The 13,674-nt window shown below is 48.6% G+C and overlaps 1 protein-coding gene across 10 annotated transcripts in view; it reads right to left on the minus strand.

Annotated features, from left to right (window-relative positions):
* Pcnx2 (pecanex 2) overlaps window positions 1-13,674 on the minus strand; it is a 200,038-nt gene that overhangs the window by 116,235 nt on the left and 70,129 nt on the right. For all 10 annotated transcript variants that reach the window (XM_045150737.1, XM_004659700.2, XM_045150741.1 and 7 more), the window contains 4 exons: window positions 13,284-13,394; window positions 12,455-12,546; window positions 3,634-3,743; window positions 2,109-2,205 (listed from right to left, as the gene is read on the minus strand). In XM_045150737.1, the coding sequence (XP_045006672.1) occupies window positions 2,109-2,205; window positions 3,634-3,743; window positions 12,455-12,546; window positions 13,284-13,394 (410 nt within the window). The remainder of the gene's footprint in view (window positions 1-2,108; window positions 2,206-3,633; window positions 3,744-12,454; window positions 12,547-13,283; window positions 13,395-13,674) is intronic.

Below are 13,674 nucleotides of genomic sequence, written 5' to 3' on the forward strand. Positions count from 1 at the left end.
ATAATGAGATGCTACTGGGATCCACTCGGTAAACTTCTCTTCTTATTCTTTTTAAGTCACAGCCTATTTGTGATAGATCAGGAAATGGAGTGGCATCTTCGTTAGTTGTGAAATTATGGAAGAATTGGGTGGGGGTAGCTTTACTCAGATATCCATAGTTGGGGAGGGCTTCGGGGGAGACTTGGCGCCCACCCTATGCCCTTACAGGGACTGACCTAGGAATGTCAGCCTGACCCCACCAAGACTCCCAGTGATTAGCGACTATCTCATCATTGCCAACAGCCTTCGCTCTGCCCTGATTTTAATATCTTAGACCTTAAACTTACCACGTACAACACCCTGACTCATATTAAGTGATATGTCCTTAGCTGCTACTGTGGTGACAAAAAAAAAAAAAAAAAAAAACACCAAAAAAAAAAAAAAACAACTAAACTAAACTAAATATAACCTAGGTATGCTAGGACCTCTAGCCACTACAAATGAACTCCAGATGCATGTGCTATCATGTGAATCTGGCTTATGTGGGTTCTGGAGAATCAAACCTGGGTCCTTAGGTTTTGCAGGCAAGCTTTTTAACCACTAAGCCAGCTCGAGTCTTGAATGTTCTCTTGAAATGGCGGACTGCAATGACGTTGCGTGAATTCAACAGAATGTACTGAACGCCCAGTATGTGTCTGGGTCTGTTGCTGTGGAGGCCAGCTCTAATAACACACTGCTCGTGGCAGCAGGAATCACCATCAGGACAGCTCTGATGGGCTGGGGTGGGGGAACCTGGAGAGACGGCTCAGCACTTAAAGGCACTTGCTCGCAAACCCTAATGGTCTGGGTTTGATTCCCCAGTACCCTCACAAAGCCAGATGCACAAAGTGGCATGTGCGTCTGGAGTTCATCTGCAGTGTGGCAGGAGGCCCTGGTGTGCCCATTCTTTCACTCCTTGCAAATAAATCATAAAAATATTTAAAAAGAGAGCTCTGGTGGCTTTTGCTTTTTATCTGTCAGTTGTACAACACACAGAGGCATCATCACTGGGGTCTGGGCTGATGGCTCATGCTATATAAGCATGAATACTGGAGATCGGATCCCCAGGTAAATACTGGGTGGGTGTGGCTGCCTGCCTGTAACCCTAGAACTCAGGAGGAAGAGTTGGGGTGCCCAGGGAAAGGTGACCCTGTCTTAAATAGAGTGGAGAGCACTCAAGAAAGACACCAATGTCAACGTATGGCCTCCACACACATACACGTGTATCTGCACACACATGTGCATTCACATACATACACCCCCTATGATATAAAGACATGCTGAATATCTTTTTTTGTTTGTTTGTTTGTTTTGAGGTAGGGTTTCACTTTAGCCCAGGCTGATTTGGAATTCACTATGTACTCTCAGGCTAGCCTTGAACTCACAGTGATCCTCCGACCTCTGCCTCCCAAGTGCTGGCCTGAGTATCGTTGTTTTAAAAGCATTAGCAGATGGATACCGGAGATCTCGTCCACTCAAAAGACACTTGTCACTACCCAGGGCCACTTTCCTGGTGCACAGGAAACACATCATTATTTTATAGCCATATGATCTCTTCCTCCTTTCTTATCCTTCTTCCATTTCCAACTAGTCTGTACCCCAAGCTGTTCGGTCACTTTCCTCTCTGTCACCACAGACACTAAGTTCAAAGCTCAGAATGGCCTCTACGAAGAGTGGTACTGATGTCAGTCTTGAATCCAAAGACCCGAGGGTGCCCTGAGCTCGGTGTGGCTACGAAGACACTTGGGAAGAGCTGAGGGTGTGGAGATGTCATGAGTGCATGCTGGTGCAGGTTTCTGTGACCTTGACTGCTGTTTGGTACCAGCCAGGGGCAGAATTGATGAACATGGGCCATGAGAATACCCAGGCCAGCTGCTGCCACTAACTAGCAGAGGTCCAGTAGACACCCTGGCTGTGCACGGCATCCACTTGGGGATGCTCCCGAGGTCGGCACTGGGCAGGCAGATCAAGGGTCCTGAGAGTCAGACCTGGGAAGACCACTTCCTCCTTTCCTCTCATGCCCACCCAGCCAGCCAGAGCAAGCAAGAGAGGCTCTCTGGCAAACAGGCCACAGAGCGCAAAGATCTTACCACTGAATCCTTCATCCTCTGGGGGAAAGGGTCTGCGGCCACCTCTTCCACATGCTGATGCAAACATTTAGGAAGGAATCTACATGGAATAAAGGACCTAAGGGTGGAAAAACACACTGGTTCACTTCTTAAAATATGTTTCACAGAAGTGCAACTTCTTAGGGCTCACGCCCACCAGTGACACAGGAAGTATTCTCTCCATCACAAAATTCTAAATATAAAGAAGCACTTGTTCAAGTGATCAGGAAGATAATGCTTTGGTTTTTAAATTCATCCTAATGCAAGTGGTCAGCTGTCTGTCACTGGCAAGGCTTCTTTCATGTCCACAGCACCATGTTTCCTCCTCACAGACAGCGCCAGCAGAAGGCAGCTTTCCAGTCACACAGTGGGCACTCACAATGGTGGAAATCGTAGTGAATTTTTATTTTCTCCCATTTCCCCGCAGCTTTCGTCTTAATGCACCCGGCAACCTAAAATGATGGAGTTTCTAGTCTGCTCCCCGCAGTTAATCTTAAACTGAAAGTGTTTGTAAATTTGGGCCAATTATAGGAGACGCTGCCATCCATGGGTGAAGCTCACTGTGATATCATATGGAGGATTTCCAGGCCGCAAACAAGGATTGATACTTCTAAGAGACGACGGACTATATTAGATATTGTTTAACATTTGGACATTGAGCTGGGGAGGTGGCTCAGTGGGAAAAATGTCTGCCTCGCAGGGCATGAGGGTCTGTATGTGTGGTGGTGTTCGCTGTAATCCCAGCACTGGGAAGGTGGAGGCAGGGGAATCTCTAGGGCTGGGTGGCCCTGTCTGAAAAATAAGCCTTGATTAAGGAAGACACATGATGTAGATTTCTGGCACACACACATTCACACACACATTTGCACAGCCCGAATGTGCCCCCCCACACACACACGTGCCACACTGTACACATATCAAAACAAACTTCTGACTCTTCATTTTCAAGTTAAAGGGCACCAGCCATACAGCAAGCCAAAAGGAACAAAATAAAACAAAAACTCCTCTGGGGGCTGCGGTCTGGTCTCTGCGGGGTGCCACCCAGAACGAGGCAGCCGTGGGGCTCCGTATATCCAGCTGTGACACACGTGCCTCTGGCTCGTCTCAAGGCACACGGGAGGGAAGGCAGCCCGGGACCCAGGGCCCTCTGTCTTCTCTAAGCTTTGCTACAAGTGCACAGCACAAGGTAGGAGGTTGGTAGGAAGGTCACCCTTGGCTTCATTTGTTTCTGGCCAGCCCTGCATTCCTCCATCCCCATGCAGCTCATTAGACAGCCAGCATCATGAGGCAGGGCACCCACCCGAAAGATGCGGCTACAAGAAGCGCGTCTCAGGCAGTCAACTCCTTGAGCCTCACACGTAAGGAAAGCAAGAGTTTTCGCCATCACAAAACTCATCATAAAAAAGGGACATGCATTCAAGTGATCGATGAGGTAACTTTTAATTTTTACACTTCGTCCTAATAATGTCCCCTCAGCAAAAAGAGGAGCGGTGGTCCATTTACTCACAGAAGCACGGATGGGTCACTGCTCTGCCGGCTCAGGTGGTAAGACAGCGCAACCAACAGGCCACAGAAAGCCGAGAACAGCGCGGGGATGTGCTGTGTGCTCCAAGGCTCCTGAGGAAGACAGCAGACAGCCTGAGTGCCTGGTGACCCGCAGCTCCACTCTCTGGGCAGGCTCCCCACAGGCAGGAGAGAGTGGATGTACTGGGGCGTAAAATGAACATTTCTGTTTGCAACATGTATGTCTGAATCATGAATTACTTCATATAAGCTAGGCATGGTGGCAGTTTATACCTGTAACCCCAGCTGCACTCAAGAGGCTGAGGCAGGAGGACTGTCAGGAGTTTGAGACCAGCCTCTCCTCCAGGGTGAAACACTGTCTCAAAATTTAACTTCCCAAGCTGGGCGTGGTGGCGCACGCCTTTAATCCCCAGCACTCGGGAGGCAGAGGGAGGAGGATCGCTGTGAGTTTGAGGCCACCCTGAGACTCCATAGTGAATTCCAGGTCAGCCTGGGCTAGAGTGAGACCCTACCTCGAAAAAATGTAATTTCCCCCAAAGAATTATTTTACATTTAGTATTTATTTATGATATTCCTAGACACATCCACACAGACTCACAAATCCACACAGATTAGGAAGGGGTCTCGGGTTTCTAAACATCATCCATCACTCACAGATAATGAAGCACACGGCACCTGACGGTTCGCTTCAAAATGAACATCCCTAATTGCCTTGAGATGTGTCTCCAGGGCCCTTAAATTGGAAAGGATACGGATTGATGAGGGCTGGTTTATAAAACTCCCACAGGTTTTGAAATATTTTTATGAGGTGGAAATAAAACCGTCTAACAGCCCTCCAGTCCTGAGGTGGGTTTCACGGCACTTGGGGCTGCTTCCACGGGCGCGCATGGGCACTTCTGCTTTGTGCAGAAGAATTTGGAAGAGAAGCGTAGGTTTAGCATTTTTTTTTCCCTCTGAGAAAGTTTAGACAACTTTTAGGACAGAATTTATGGGCCCAGTGCCAGAGAGCCTGCATAAGAAGCAAACATAAATAGGTCAAATTCTCCACTGCGCCTTTCACATCACATTTAAATGTGATCCTTTGAGAGGAATGGACTGTAGGATATGCGTTTCTCATACAAACAAGGGTTCTTCTGATCCAGGTTTTCATGCTGCCTAAAACAAGAAATAGATTATACCACGTTGATGGGGATAGAAGTCCTTTTCCCGGGTTCATTTTTGGAGTGAATCTCATCTTGAAGTAAGATGAGCCCAACGTTGTAAGAGCACAGGGATCGAGTAAGGACCCGTGTGTCACCAAGCCCTTGAATTGTTTCTGATTGTGTCTCACACGCGTCCCCCTGGCTGCACGGCGGCCACCGTGTGTGAGGAGCACCTCTCGTGGCAGGTCTTGTTCCTTTTAGACCTTGGACACCCTGAGGAGCTTCATTCACGTCTCCCAATAATCAAGCTGAGGTGTATGTCGACAAGCGAGACACATCCGACTCCGCTGAGCACGAAGATTTTTACTCACATCATTTTTCACTTTGGTGGAAAACACCATATGTTTAGGAGTCAAGACAATATTTTACTTTTAGGGGTAGATACTGAAGAAAAATGACATGGTTGGCTAGCAAGGTGGATGGCAGGTCACGTGTGTCCAAGGCTACCCGGACAGGAGAAGACACGGGCGCATCCACGCGCATGCATACACACAGAACAGGTACTTTCGGAAGAGCACTGGCGTTTGCTGTCCTTCCCAGTCTTCTCTCAAATTTCTGGTCATTATTCAACCCAAGAGTTCATACAACACTTTTTATGCAACACCCACTGAATTATGCAAACAGAATGTAAAACAAGACCTAAGAAAACCAAGGCCATAACTTGCGGGCACTATCAAACTGGGAGCCATGAAAAGTGTGAGTGATGGGACCATCTACGCGCTGACAAAGGCCTTACTGGCTTTGGTACATCCTGCCCGTTGCCCTCTCAGGACACGTCACTCTCTCTGCACATGGGTGAACAGCCTTTTCTCTCCAGCACCCTCAGGGTCTGCTTTGCTCACAAGCATCCATTATGTGCAGGGAAGACCAGCACTGGGTGAGCTCCAGCGACAATCCTGACCCTGGGACTCTGGAAGAGAGATCTGCGACAAGGGAGCAGACTTCGTGCCCCACCTCCGCCAGAGTCACGGGTTCATCTCCCTCCAAGTCCAGGAAGCTCACTGCTACCTTCTGTCCCTTCTGAACCTCTCATTCCACACAAGACAGGCCCCTGGGTTTCACCAAGGTCTACCTCAATGTACTTTCTGGATTTGACCGTGTACATGTCCTACATTCATGCCCCAAAGTGACCCTAAGCCCACTTTAACTCTCTGTACCTCTCTGTAACTTCATCTTGAACATCTTCTGAGCTCTATTTATTCTTCCTCTTTTCCTCCCAAGTCAGTGCTAACGGCATCTATCAAAGTTATCCCTACTCAAGTTTGGGGATCATGAAAATTCAGCCTCAATTGGGTTTGGACACCAATTTTACTTTATTCAGTTGTTCATTTTGAGATGGAGTCTTGCTACGTTGCAAAGAGTGGCCTTCCTCAGATACCAAAAGGGCTGGGATTACAAGTGCACATGACTGCGCTTTTCCGCGTCCTATGGAGAGAAGCAAGAGGGTGTCTAGCTGAGTGTCCCTTTCTCCTTCTTTCTTACCACAGGGACCTCTTCACTAGCTGTCCCCTACCTTGTGTACAGAATGGACACAATTCTAGCTATGGGATGTAACTTGTATTGTAACTAAAATTAACCGTGTGTGTGAGCATGCGTGTGTGTGTGTGTGTGTGTGTGTGTGTGTGTTCAGGTGCGCATGCACATGTGGGGTCCAGAGGACCGCTCAGTAATGCCATCACCTTTTCTTTTTAAGATAGGATCTCTCATTGGCTTGCTGTTCACCAGTCAGGCTAGACTGCCTGGCCACTGAGCCCCAGGAATCTCCTCTCCACCTCCCCAGTACTGGAATGATGAGCACCCGTTTCCACACCTGACCCGTTCACACGAGTTCTGAGCATCACACTCATGTCCTCATGCTTTCGGGGTAAGTGCTGAGCCAATGGAGCCACCCTCACTCACTGAGCTGTCGCTTAGTGAAGGCCTGTGTTTCATTTTCAAACTGACGGCTGCTCGTGGTATCCCCACCGTCTTCACCGTCTCCTTGAGCATCTGCTACTTAGACTCAGCAGTGACGGTGTGTGGCAGTGTTCTATCGCTGCGTAACAAGTCGTGACAGACTCAGCGTGAAGACAGCATAGAAACCTCACCCCACAGTGCTGGGCGTCAAGAGCCCAGGCACAGTGCAGCTGGGTTCTCTGCCCAGTGTCTTACCCGGCAGAAATCAGTGTTGCCTGAACCTCTGATCTCATCTGAGATTTGGGGGCCTCCTCGAGACCACTAATGGCTAGCAGAATTTCACTTCGTGAAGCTATAATGCTGTGGTCCCTCTTCTCCGTCTGGGTGACTGCTGACACATTCTGGCTCCTGTGCCCTGTAGCCTGGCCACGTGGCTCCCTCCTGAGTGACACATGAAGCATGGTTTCCTGAAAGCCACACAGCCAGGTTTCTGCTATGTTCCCTGTTCTTTTGACCTTCAGACCTCTTTTACAGGCCTCCTCAGATGAGGCCAGGCTCATCCAGGAAAATCGCCCTTTAAATCATATTTTAATTTAAGTTAAAGTTGCTTGCTTAGGGACTCTACCTACATCTGTAAACCTTGATTTACCTCTACACGGCCTTTGCACACTCAAGAGGGGCTTATTCAGATCCTGCAGGCTAATGGGGGGCAGCCTTCCAATATGACCAACAGCTCTGTCTGAGGAAAGCCCTTCAACCAGGCACTGTATACATGTTATCCATTCACTTCCACCTACTTCTCCCAACATCTCACTGAGGTACGCTTCGCGAATACATTTTAAAGTTGGGGGTGGGGGTGGGGAGCAGTGTGAATTAGGTGCGTGCCCATAGGCAAACTAGCAACGCACCTGGTGCTTCAAGTTCACTATTGAGATACAGAAACACAAATATCTCCCTCGTCCATTACATGGAATAAAATAAAGGGGAAATGAGAAAACACTTGGGAAATCATTTTGTAAATTAAAGTTCCAAAGATGGGCAGGTATCTCATCGGCTGTGAATTGTCCCAGCGAGGAGGCGGCACAGCCATCCCTCCAGACAGCCAGGAGCATGGAGGAAGGCTGCACAGGCCCACCCCGTGACAAGAGTCAGCGCTCAGCGCCTCTCCGGACTGTTAAGGAATAAAACAAAGGGGTCGCACTAGGGAATGCGCAAGGTCCACACCAGTGCCAAAAGAAATTCTAGAACTCTGAGTATATTTTCTAGCTAGAGTTAAGATTTTGAATCCTGCAGGCAGGGGTCCTCTGGTACCTCTTACAGAGCACAGGGAGAAGAGCCCCCCTAAAGGCAGTTGCCAGTGGCGCCTGGGAGACATTACATTCGAATAGTGTGTGTCAACCTCTGGATCCCCTTGCCATCAATAAAACAGAGTCTCTTTGTAAGAGATCACGAACAATAGAAACCATGCTCTACCTAGACAAATGGGAAGCCAGCTAATTAACTGCTGAGCCATTTCTCCAGGGAGCAAATATTCTGGTTGCTTCTGTGTTTGGCTGTCAACTATTTAAGCCGGGGAGGGAGCCTGTCTGTGTGTGGATGAGTCAAAGAGAATATGAAATTAAAAGAAGAATCAAGCTTTCCTTCCGTAATTAATATTCCAGAGGGCAAAATTAACTTGTAGTCCCCCAATCTACTTCCATCAAGCATTAATGAGGGAAGATAGAAAGACGTGGGGCAACTAAGGGGACCTGGGAGGGGAAGGAGACACTCACCCTGGGGTCTAGTTTACACTTGCTATTGGCTGAGCGTCAAGAAACTTCAATACAACTGATCAAATCAAAGTTGCCTTCAGAGACAATGCTCCTTTCTCTCAAGATATTTCAGATGGGGATCTTTTCTGTTTGCCTGTGTGTGTGTAATATGCTGTGGTGTCCCCCCCACACACACTAGCCCGCAGCTGGTGGGGGAGACTTGCCTGTAGTGGCCCCAGCAGAACGTTGGGCGTCAAGCTCCACTGTTCCTCCACCGGGTCTTGTTGGGAGCGCGAGTCTCTTTACTGATCTCAGAGCTCCCAGGACTCCCGGCGTTCCTGGGTCTCTGCTTCTCTGCGGGACTGGGCTTGCAGGCGCACGGCACCTAGCTGCTTATGTGGGGTCTGGACGGTAGAACCCCAGTGGTCTCGGGCATCTTCAGACCCTCATGCTTGCACAGGAAGCACATTGAATCTCTAAGCATCTCTCCAGCCCTCAAATAAAAATCTTAAAACTAGCAAATCAGCCATGCTTCCTTGGGACCCAAAGTCTTAAATGTTCACACCCCTCTCTCAACCCTAAACCCAAACAGGGCGTTGTGTGACTTCGTTTACAAAATGAAATCCTTTAAGGTAATAGAAATAGGTAAGCAAGTTAATTTTTTTAAATGTAAGCACCATTTAATTTTTAAACTTTGCTTAATTTTTGAAACTGATTGTAAATTACATCGTTTGAGCAATGCAACTTTAAAAATATAAATTATATTACTGTTATTGTTAAGACACTTAGGGATGGATCTCTATTGAAAAGCCTAAATCTATGTCTTGGCTGTGTAGTATCCTTTCGCTCTCTAGACGCCTGCCCATGTGTGCCATCATCCCTGCTTCACAAAGTAACCTTGCTTCACTCTAAACTCATCCAGAGGGGCTGGAGAGAGGGCTTAGCAGTCAAAGGTACTCGCTTGCAAATCCTGCTGGTGGAGGTTTGGTTCCCCAGTACCCACTATAAAGCCAGCTGCACAAAGTGGTGCACATCTGGGGTTGTTGCAGCAGCGGAGGGCCCTGGTATGTCCATCCATTCTCTCTCCTCTTCCTCTTTCACATAAATAGATAAATAAACCCATCCTGAAATTCTTTCCGGTGCCATGGTCAGGGGCACCTATGCTGGGCTGTGTCTACTGCCATTGCTGGTCATTATAACAAAAACCAAGATTCTCTCTCTCTATCTGCCTCTTTCTCTCTATGCCTGTCACTCTCAAATAAATAAAAATGAACAAAAAATTTAAAGAAAAAAGAAAGGGCTGGAGTGATGGCTTAGTGGTTAAGTGCTTGCCTGTGAAGCCTAAGGACCCCAGTTCGAGGCTTAATTCCCCAGGACCCACATTAGACAGATGCACAAGGGGGTGCACGCGTCTGGAGTTTGTTTGCAATGGCTGGAGGCCCTGGTGTGCCCATTCTCTCTCCCTCTCTCTATCTGCCTCTTTCTCTCTATGTCTGTCACTCTCAAATAAATAAAGAAAACAAACAAAAAAAAATTAAAAAAAAAAACAAGGCAGCAAATGCATACAAGACCAGATAGAGACATAGACCTCTGGGTAGGCAGCTAACATGCTGAAACTAGGACCCATCTGCCCGTCACACGGCAGCAGAAATGCCGGGGGGAACATCAACACCAGCAATGCGGAGTTAGCACAAAGGCATAAAGAAGAAAGAGAAACAGCTCTGAGGCGGGGCGCTGGGTGGAAGCGAGAGTGCTCCTCTCCTCCTGAGGGCTCCCTTGCGAATCCACTCACCACGTTCACTCAATTCACAGCATTTAATAGGTGCTGCATCCAAGTGGAGAGGCTATATTTGAAGACTCAGTGCTTACAAAGGAGAAGAGAGACATGCAAATTTCTCTATGTTTTTTTTAACAAAGGGCATTTGAAAATATAACTAGAGCATTAAGCTTCTGTTACAACACACTGTTTTATTCTTTGTAAGTGATCTTTGTTCTACACTGAGCGAGAGAAGCCAATGTCTTCCCGTGATAAAATAAACCTCCCAGACTGGCTTGGATCCTCCTGTTGGAAGCCTGCCTCAACACTCTAGAAACCCCACAGCTCATTCCCATCACAGACAAGGCAGTGAGCATGCACATTTTCTACTGACACTGGCTCAACAGCCCCTCTTACCATTCACATGCCAAGTGCAGAATGGGAAACATAAATAAACGGAAGGCCCAGGCCAGACAGTAAAAGGAGCTTATGCCGGGCCAGCCCTCAGCAGTGGGAACCTGTTGGCTGCCCTTGGCATTGCGCAGGCAGCCCATGTGGGTGCTGCTCACCATGGTGAGGACAAACACCAAGATCAGTGAGCAAAGTCTAGCACTGGCTACAATTGGGTAAATACTGGAAAACTTCTGCCTGTTTCCATACCAGATTCTTTGACAGTTCTCAGACTCACTTAGAATTGCAAAAAGAAAGGTAGTTTAGCAATCAGCAACGTTCACTGTTTTGCACGAAGTTAGGACTGGTTTCTTTGGGCACACCAAGACTCCTCCAGAAGGCTTGGGAGCTACTCCTTCACAGAACCATAGAGAGGCTAAAGGCAGTTAAGCCACTTCCCTAGATTCAACTGAGATTATAAATCTTGGTAAGATCCTGTCTCAAAAAATGGGGAAAAAAGTGAAAAGAGAATTCTCCTGGCACACCTGAAGCCCAGTGTTCAATCCCCAGTAACACACACACACACACACACACACACACACACACACACACACACACACGCACAGGCTATGAACAGGAACACTCTGGAATGCACTCTTTCTTTCTTTTTTTCTTTCTTTCTTTCTTTCTTTTTTTTGCCTTTTAACATCTAATTTTCATTTTTCCATAGGCTACCTGTGGTTTGCAATGTTATAGCTCAGAAATATGCCTCACATTAGTTTTCTTTCTTCCTGGCTGCAAGCCTGTGCTCACGGTGGGCACTGCCCCTTTGCAACAGTGCCCACTGACTGAAGGGCAGCAGTGGGCGAGCTGAGTGGTCCAGCTCCAGTGCCCGCAGGCAGCAGCTTCGCTGACTGAGCCAATTCCAATTCCAAGCAGCAAATCAGCTTTGCTCGTCTTGACTTTTCCATTTGAGATATCGTTTGCTGACTCTTTCTCTCATAGAAGGATCCACACCTCTCCTCTCACAGTCCACCCAGTTCTTCCGTCAGAGCCACGCTGCGACAATCACTTTGAGCCTCACAGTTATATAAAAACACCCATAGCCTGGGGTATGTGTTATACTTCTTTTCTGATGGAACTTTCTGGGTTTCCAACATCTGTATTGATATTGGTCTTGTTTTCTTTTTTTTTTTTCTTTTTTTGGGGGTGGGGTGAGAGATAGGGTCTCATGTAGCCCAGGATGGCCTTGAACGCAATATGAAGTTATGAAGTTGAAGATGACTTTGAACTTCTGATCGTTCTGCCTCCACCTCCCAAGTACTGAGATTATGGAGTGTGGCTCTGGGAAGTGAACCCAGGGATTCTTACATGTTAGGCAAACATTCGGCCTATGGCACCACAGTGCCAGCCCCTCGTCGTGTTTTCTCAGTCTCTGGCTTTCTTGGTCTCAGCTGCCTTGGCTCTTCCCTGGCTGGAGGACCCCACAGTCTATCCGCTCTCTAGACCCCATCCAGTCCTGTTCTCTCTCCTTCACAGCCTCACACCACTGCACCCTCCGCCCTGCTTGAGGTGCTACTCCGGACGGGAGCAACATGAGTTCACGGGTCGCACTGTGTCCAGCAGAAGCCCCTGGGCATCACTGACCAAGGTAGAGATGTCACAGGCAGGCTCATGCACCAGGATGGGTCAGGCTGCTCTGAGCCCATTTCTTTATAATCGGAGAAGATCTCTGCTTACTTAAAATCATGGATATGAGAAGGGTGATGGCTGCGGTCTCCAGTGCCCACCACGGTCGCGCACACCTACCTTCACAGCGCTGAAGCAGAGCACGTGGAGTAGAGCCACTGCCAGGACACTGCGGCCTACGCTGTGCACGGCGGATATCATCCCAGAAACAGCTGCAACACAAACACCAGCCTGACTTTCTAGTTCACCACTCTCAAAACCAGCAGGGTGTCCGGAAGGGAGGGAGGACTGTGGCTCTCAGATACCCTTTGTGTGCCTATGGGAGGGATCCGTCAGAAGACACCAGGTGCAACTGGTGTTGGAAAGAAAGTGACGACGGATGTGACCAGAGGGAATGCACTGAGGAGTGGCCCTACATGCAACTCCAGGGGACCGTGAGGACCTATGGTCCAGGAGAGACTCCAAGACTCATGACAGACATCCATGAAGTCATATATGCAGGCTCACTGATACTCTCACATTGATACATTGCATGTTCATGCACACGCACATGCTTATGCATACAGACTCACACTGACATGCTCTCACAATGATACATGTGCATACTCAAACATGCACACACGCACACACACACACTCATGTACACACACACATATGCACACACCCACACAGGAATTTCCTAAGGAGCAGTCTGGAGGGCCCAAGCCCACTGCAAACCACAGGAGCCTCACGGCCCCCCACCCCATGCTGACTTCTTTACTTAGCCATGCACACAGGGCTACTTCAGAGCCTATGGAGCGAGTCCCTCCGAGGTCCAAACTGCAGGATGAGCCTGAGCATCTAGTTGCTCAGAGCACAGCAAGCTTCCGTGAGGAGCCCCCCACCACCCCCGGCCTCACGGACCTCGAAACCCTCCTCAGGCAGAGCAGAAGCAGAAGCAGCGCCTCACCAGAGCCTCCGAAGAGCAGCATGTCCACCTGTTCCAGCAGGTACGTGCAGAAGGTGTTGATCTGCGGGAAGAGCCCGAGCAGGGAGATGGCGGGGAAGCAGCACAGAAACCCTGAAAAGACACGAAATCCATGACGAGCTAAGAGCAGGTGGACGGCAACCGACCCGATGTCTGAAGCCCACTGCTCGGACCCCAGGACTGCGTCCTAGAAGCATGGAGAGTATATTGGACGACCGGAGTAAGAAAGTTAAGGCAGTAGTTTCTGCATTTTCCAAAAAAAATAGACGTTTTTCACAGAGAGGCCAGAGGGATGGGGTTCTGGATGTCTCTGAAGTGTTGGTTAAAAGTACGGGGCGGATGATTCTGCCCAGAGCACTCTAGAACATTACCT

The sequence above is a fragment of the Jaculus jaculus genome, chromosome 5, assembly GCF_020740685.1.
Source record: "Jaculus jaculus isolate mJacJac1 chromosome 5, mJacJac1.mat.Y.cur, whole genome shotgun sequence".
Taxonomy (NCBI): Eukaryota; Metazoa; Chordata; class Mammalia; order Rodentia; family Dipodidae; genus Jaculus; species Jaculus jaculus.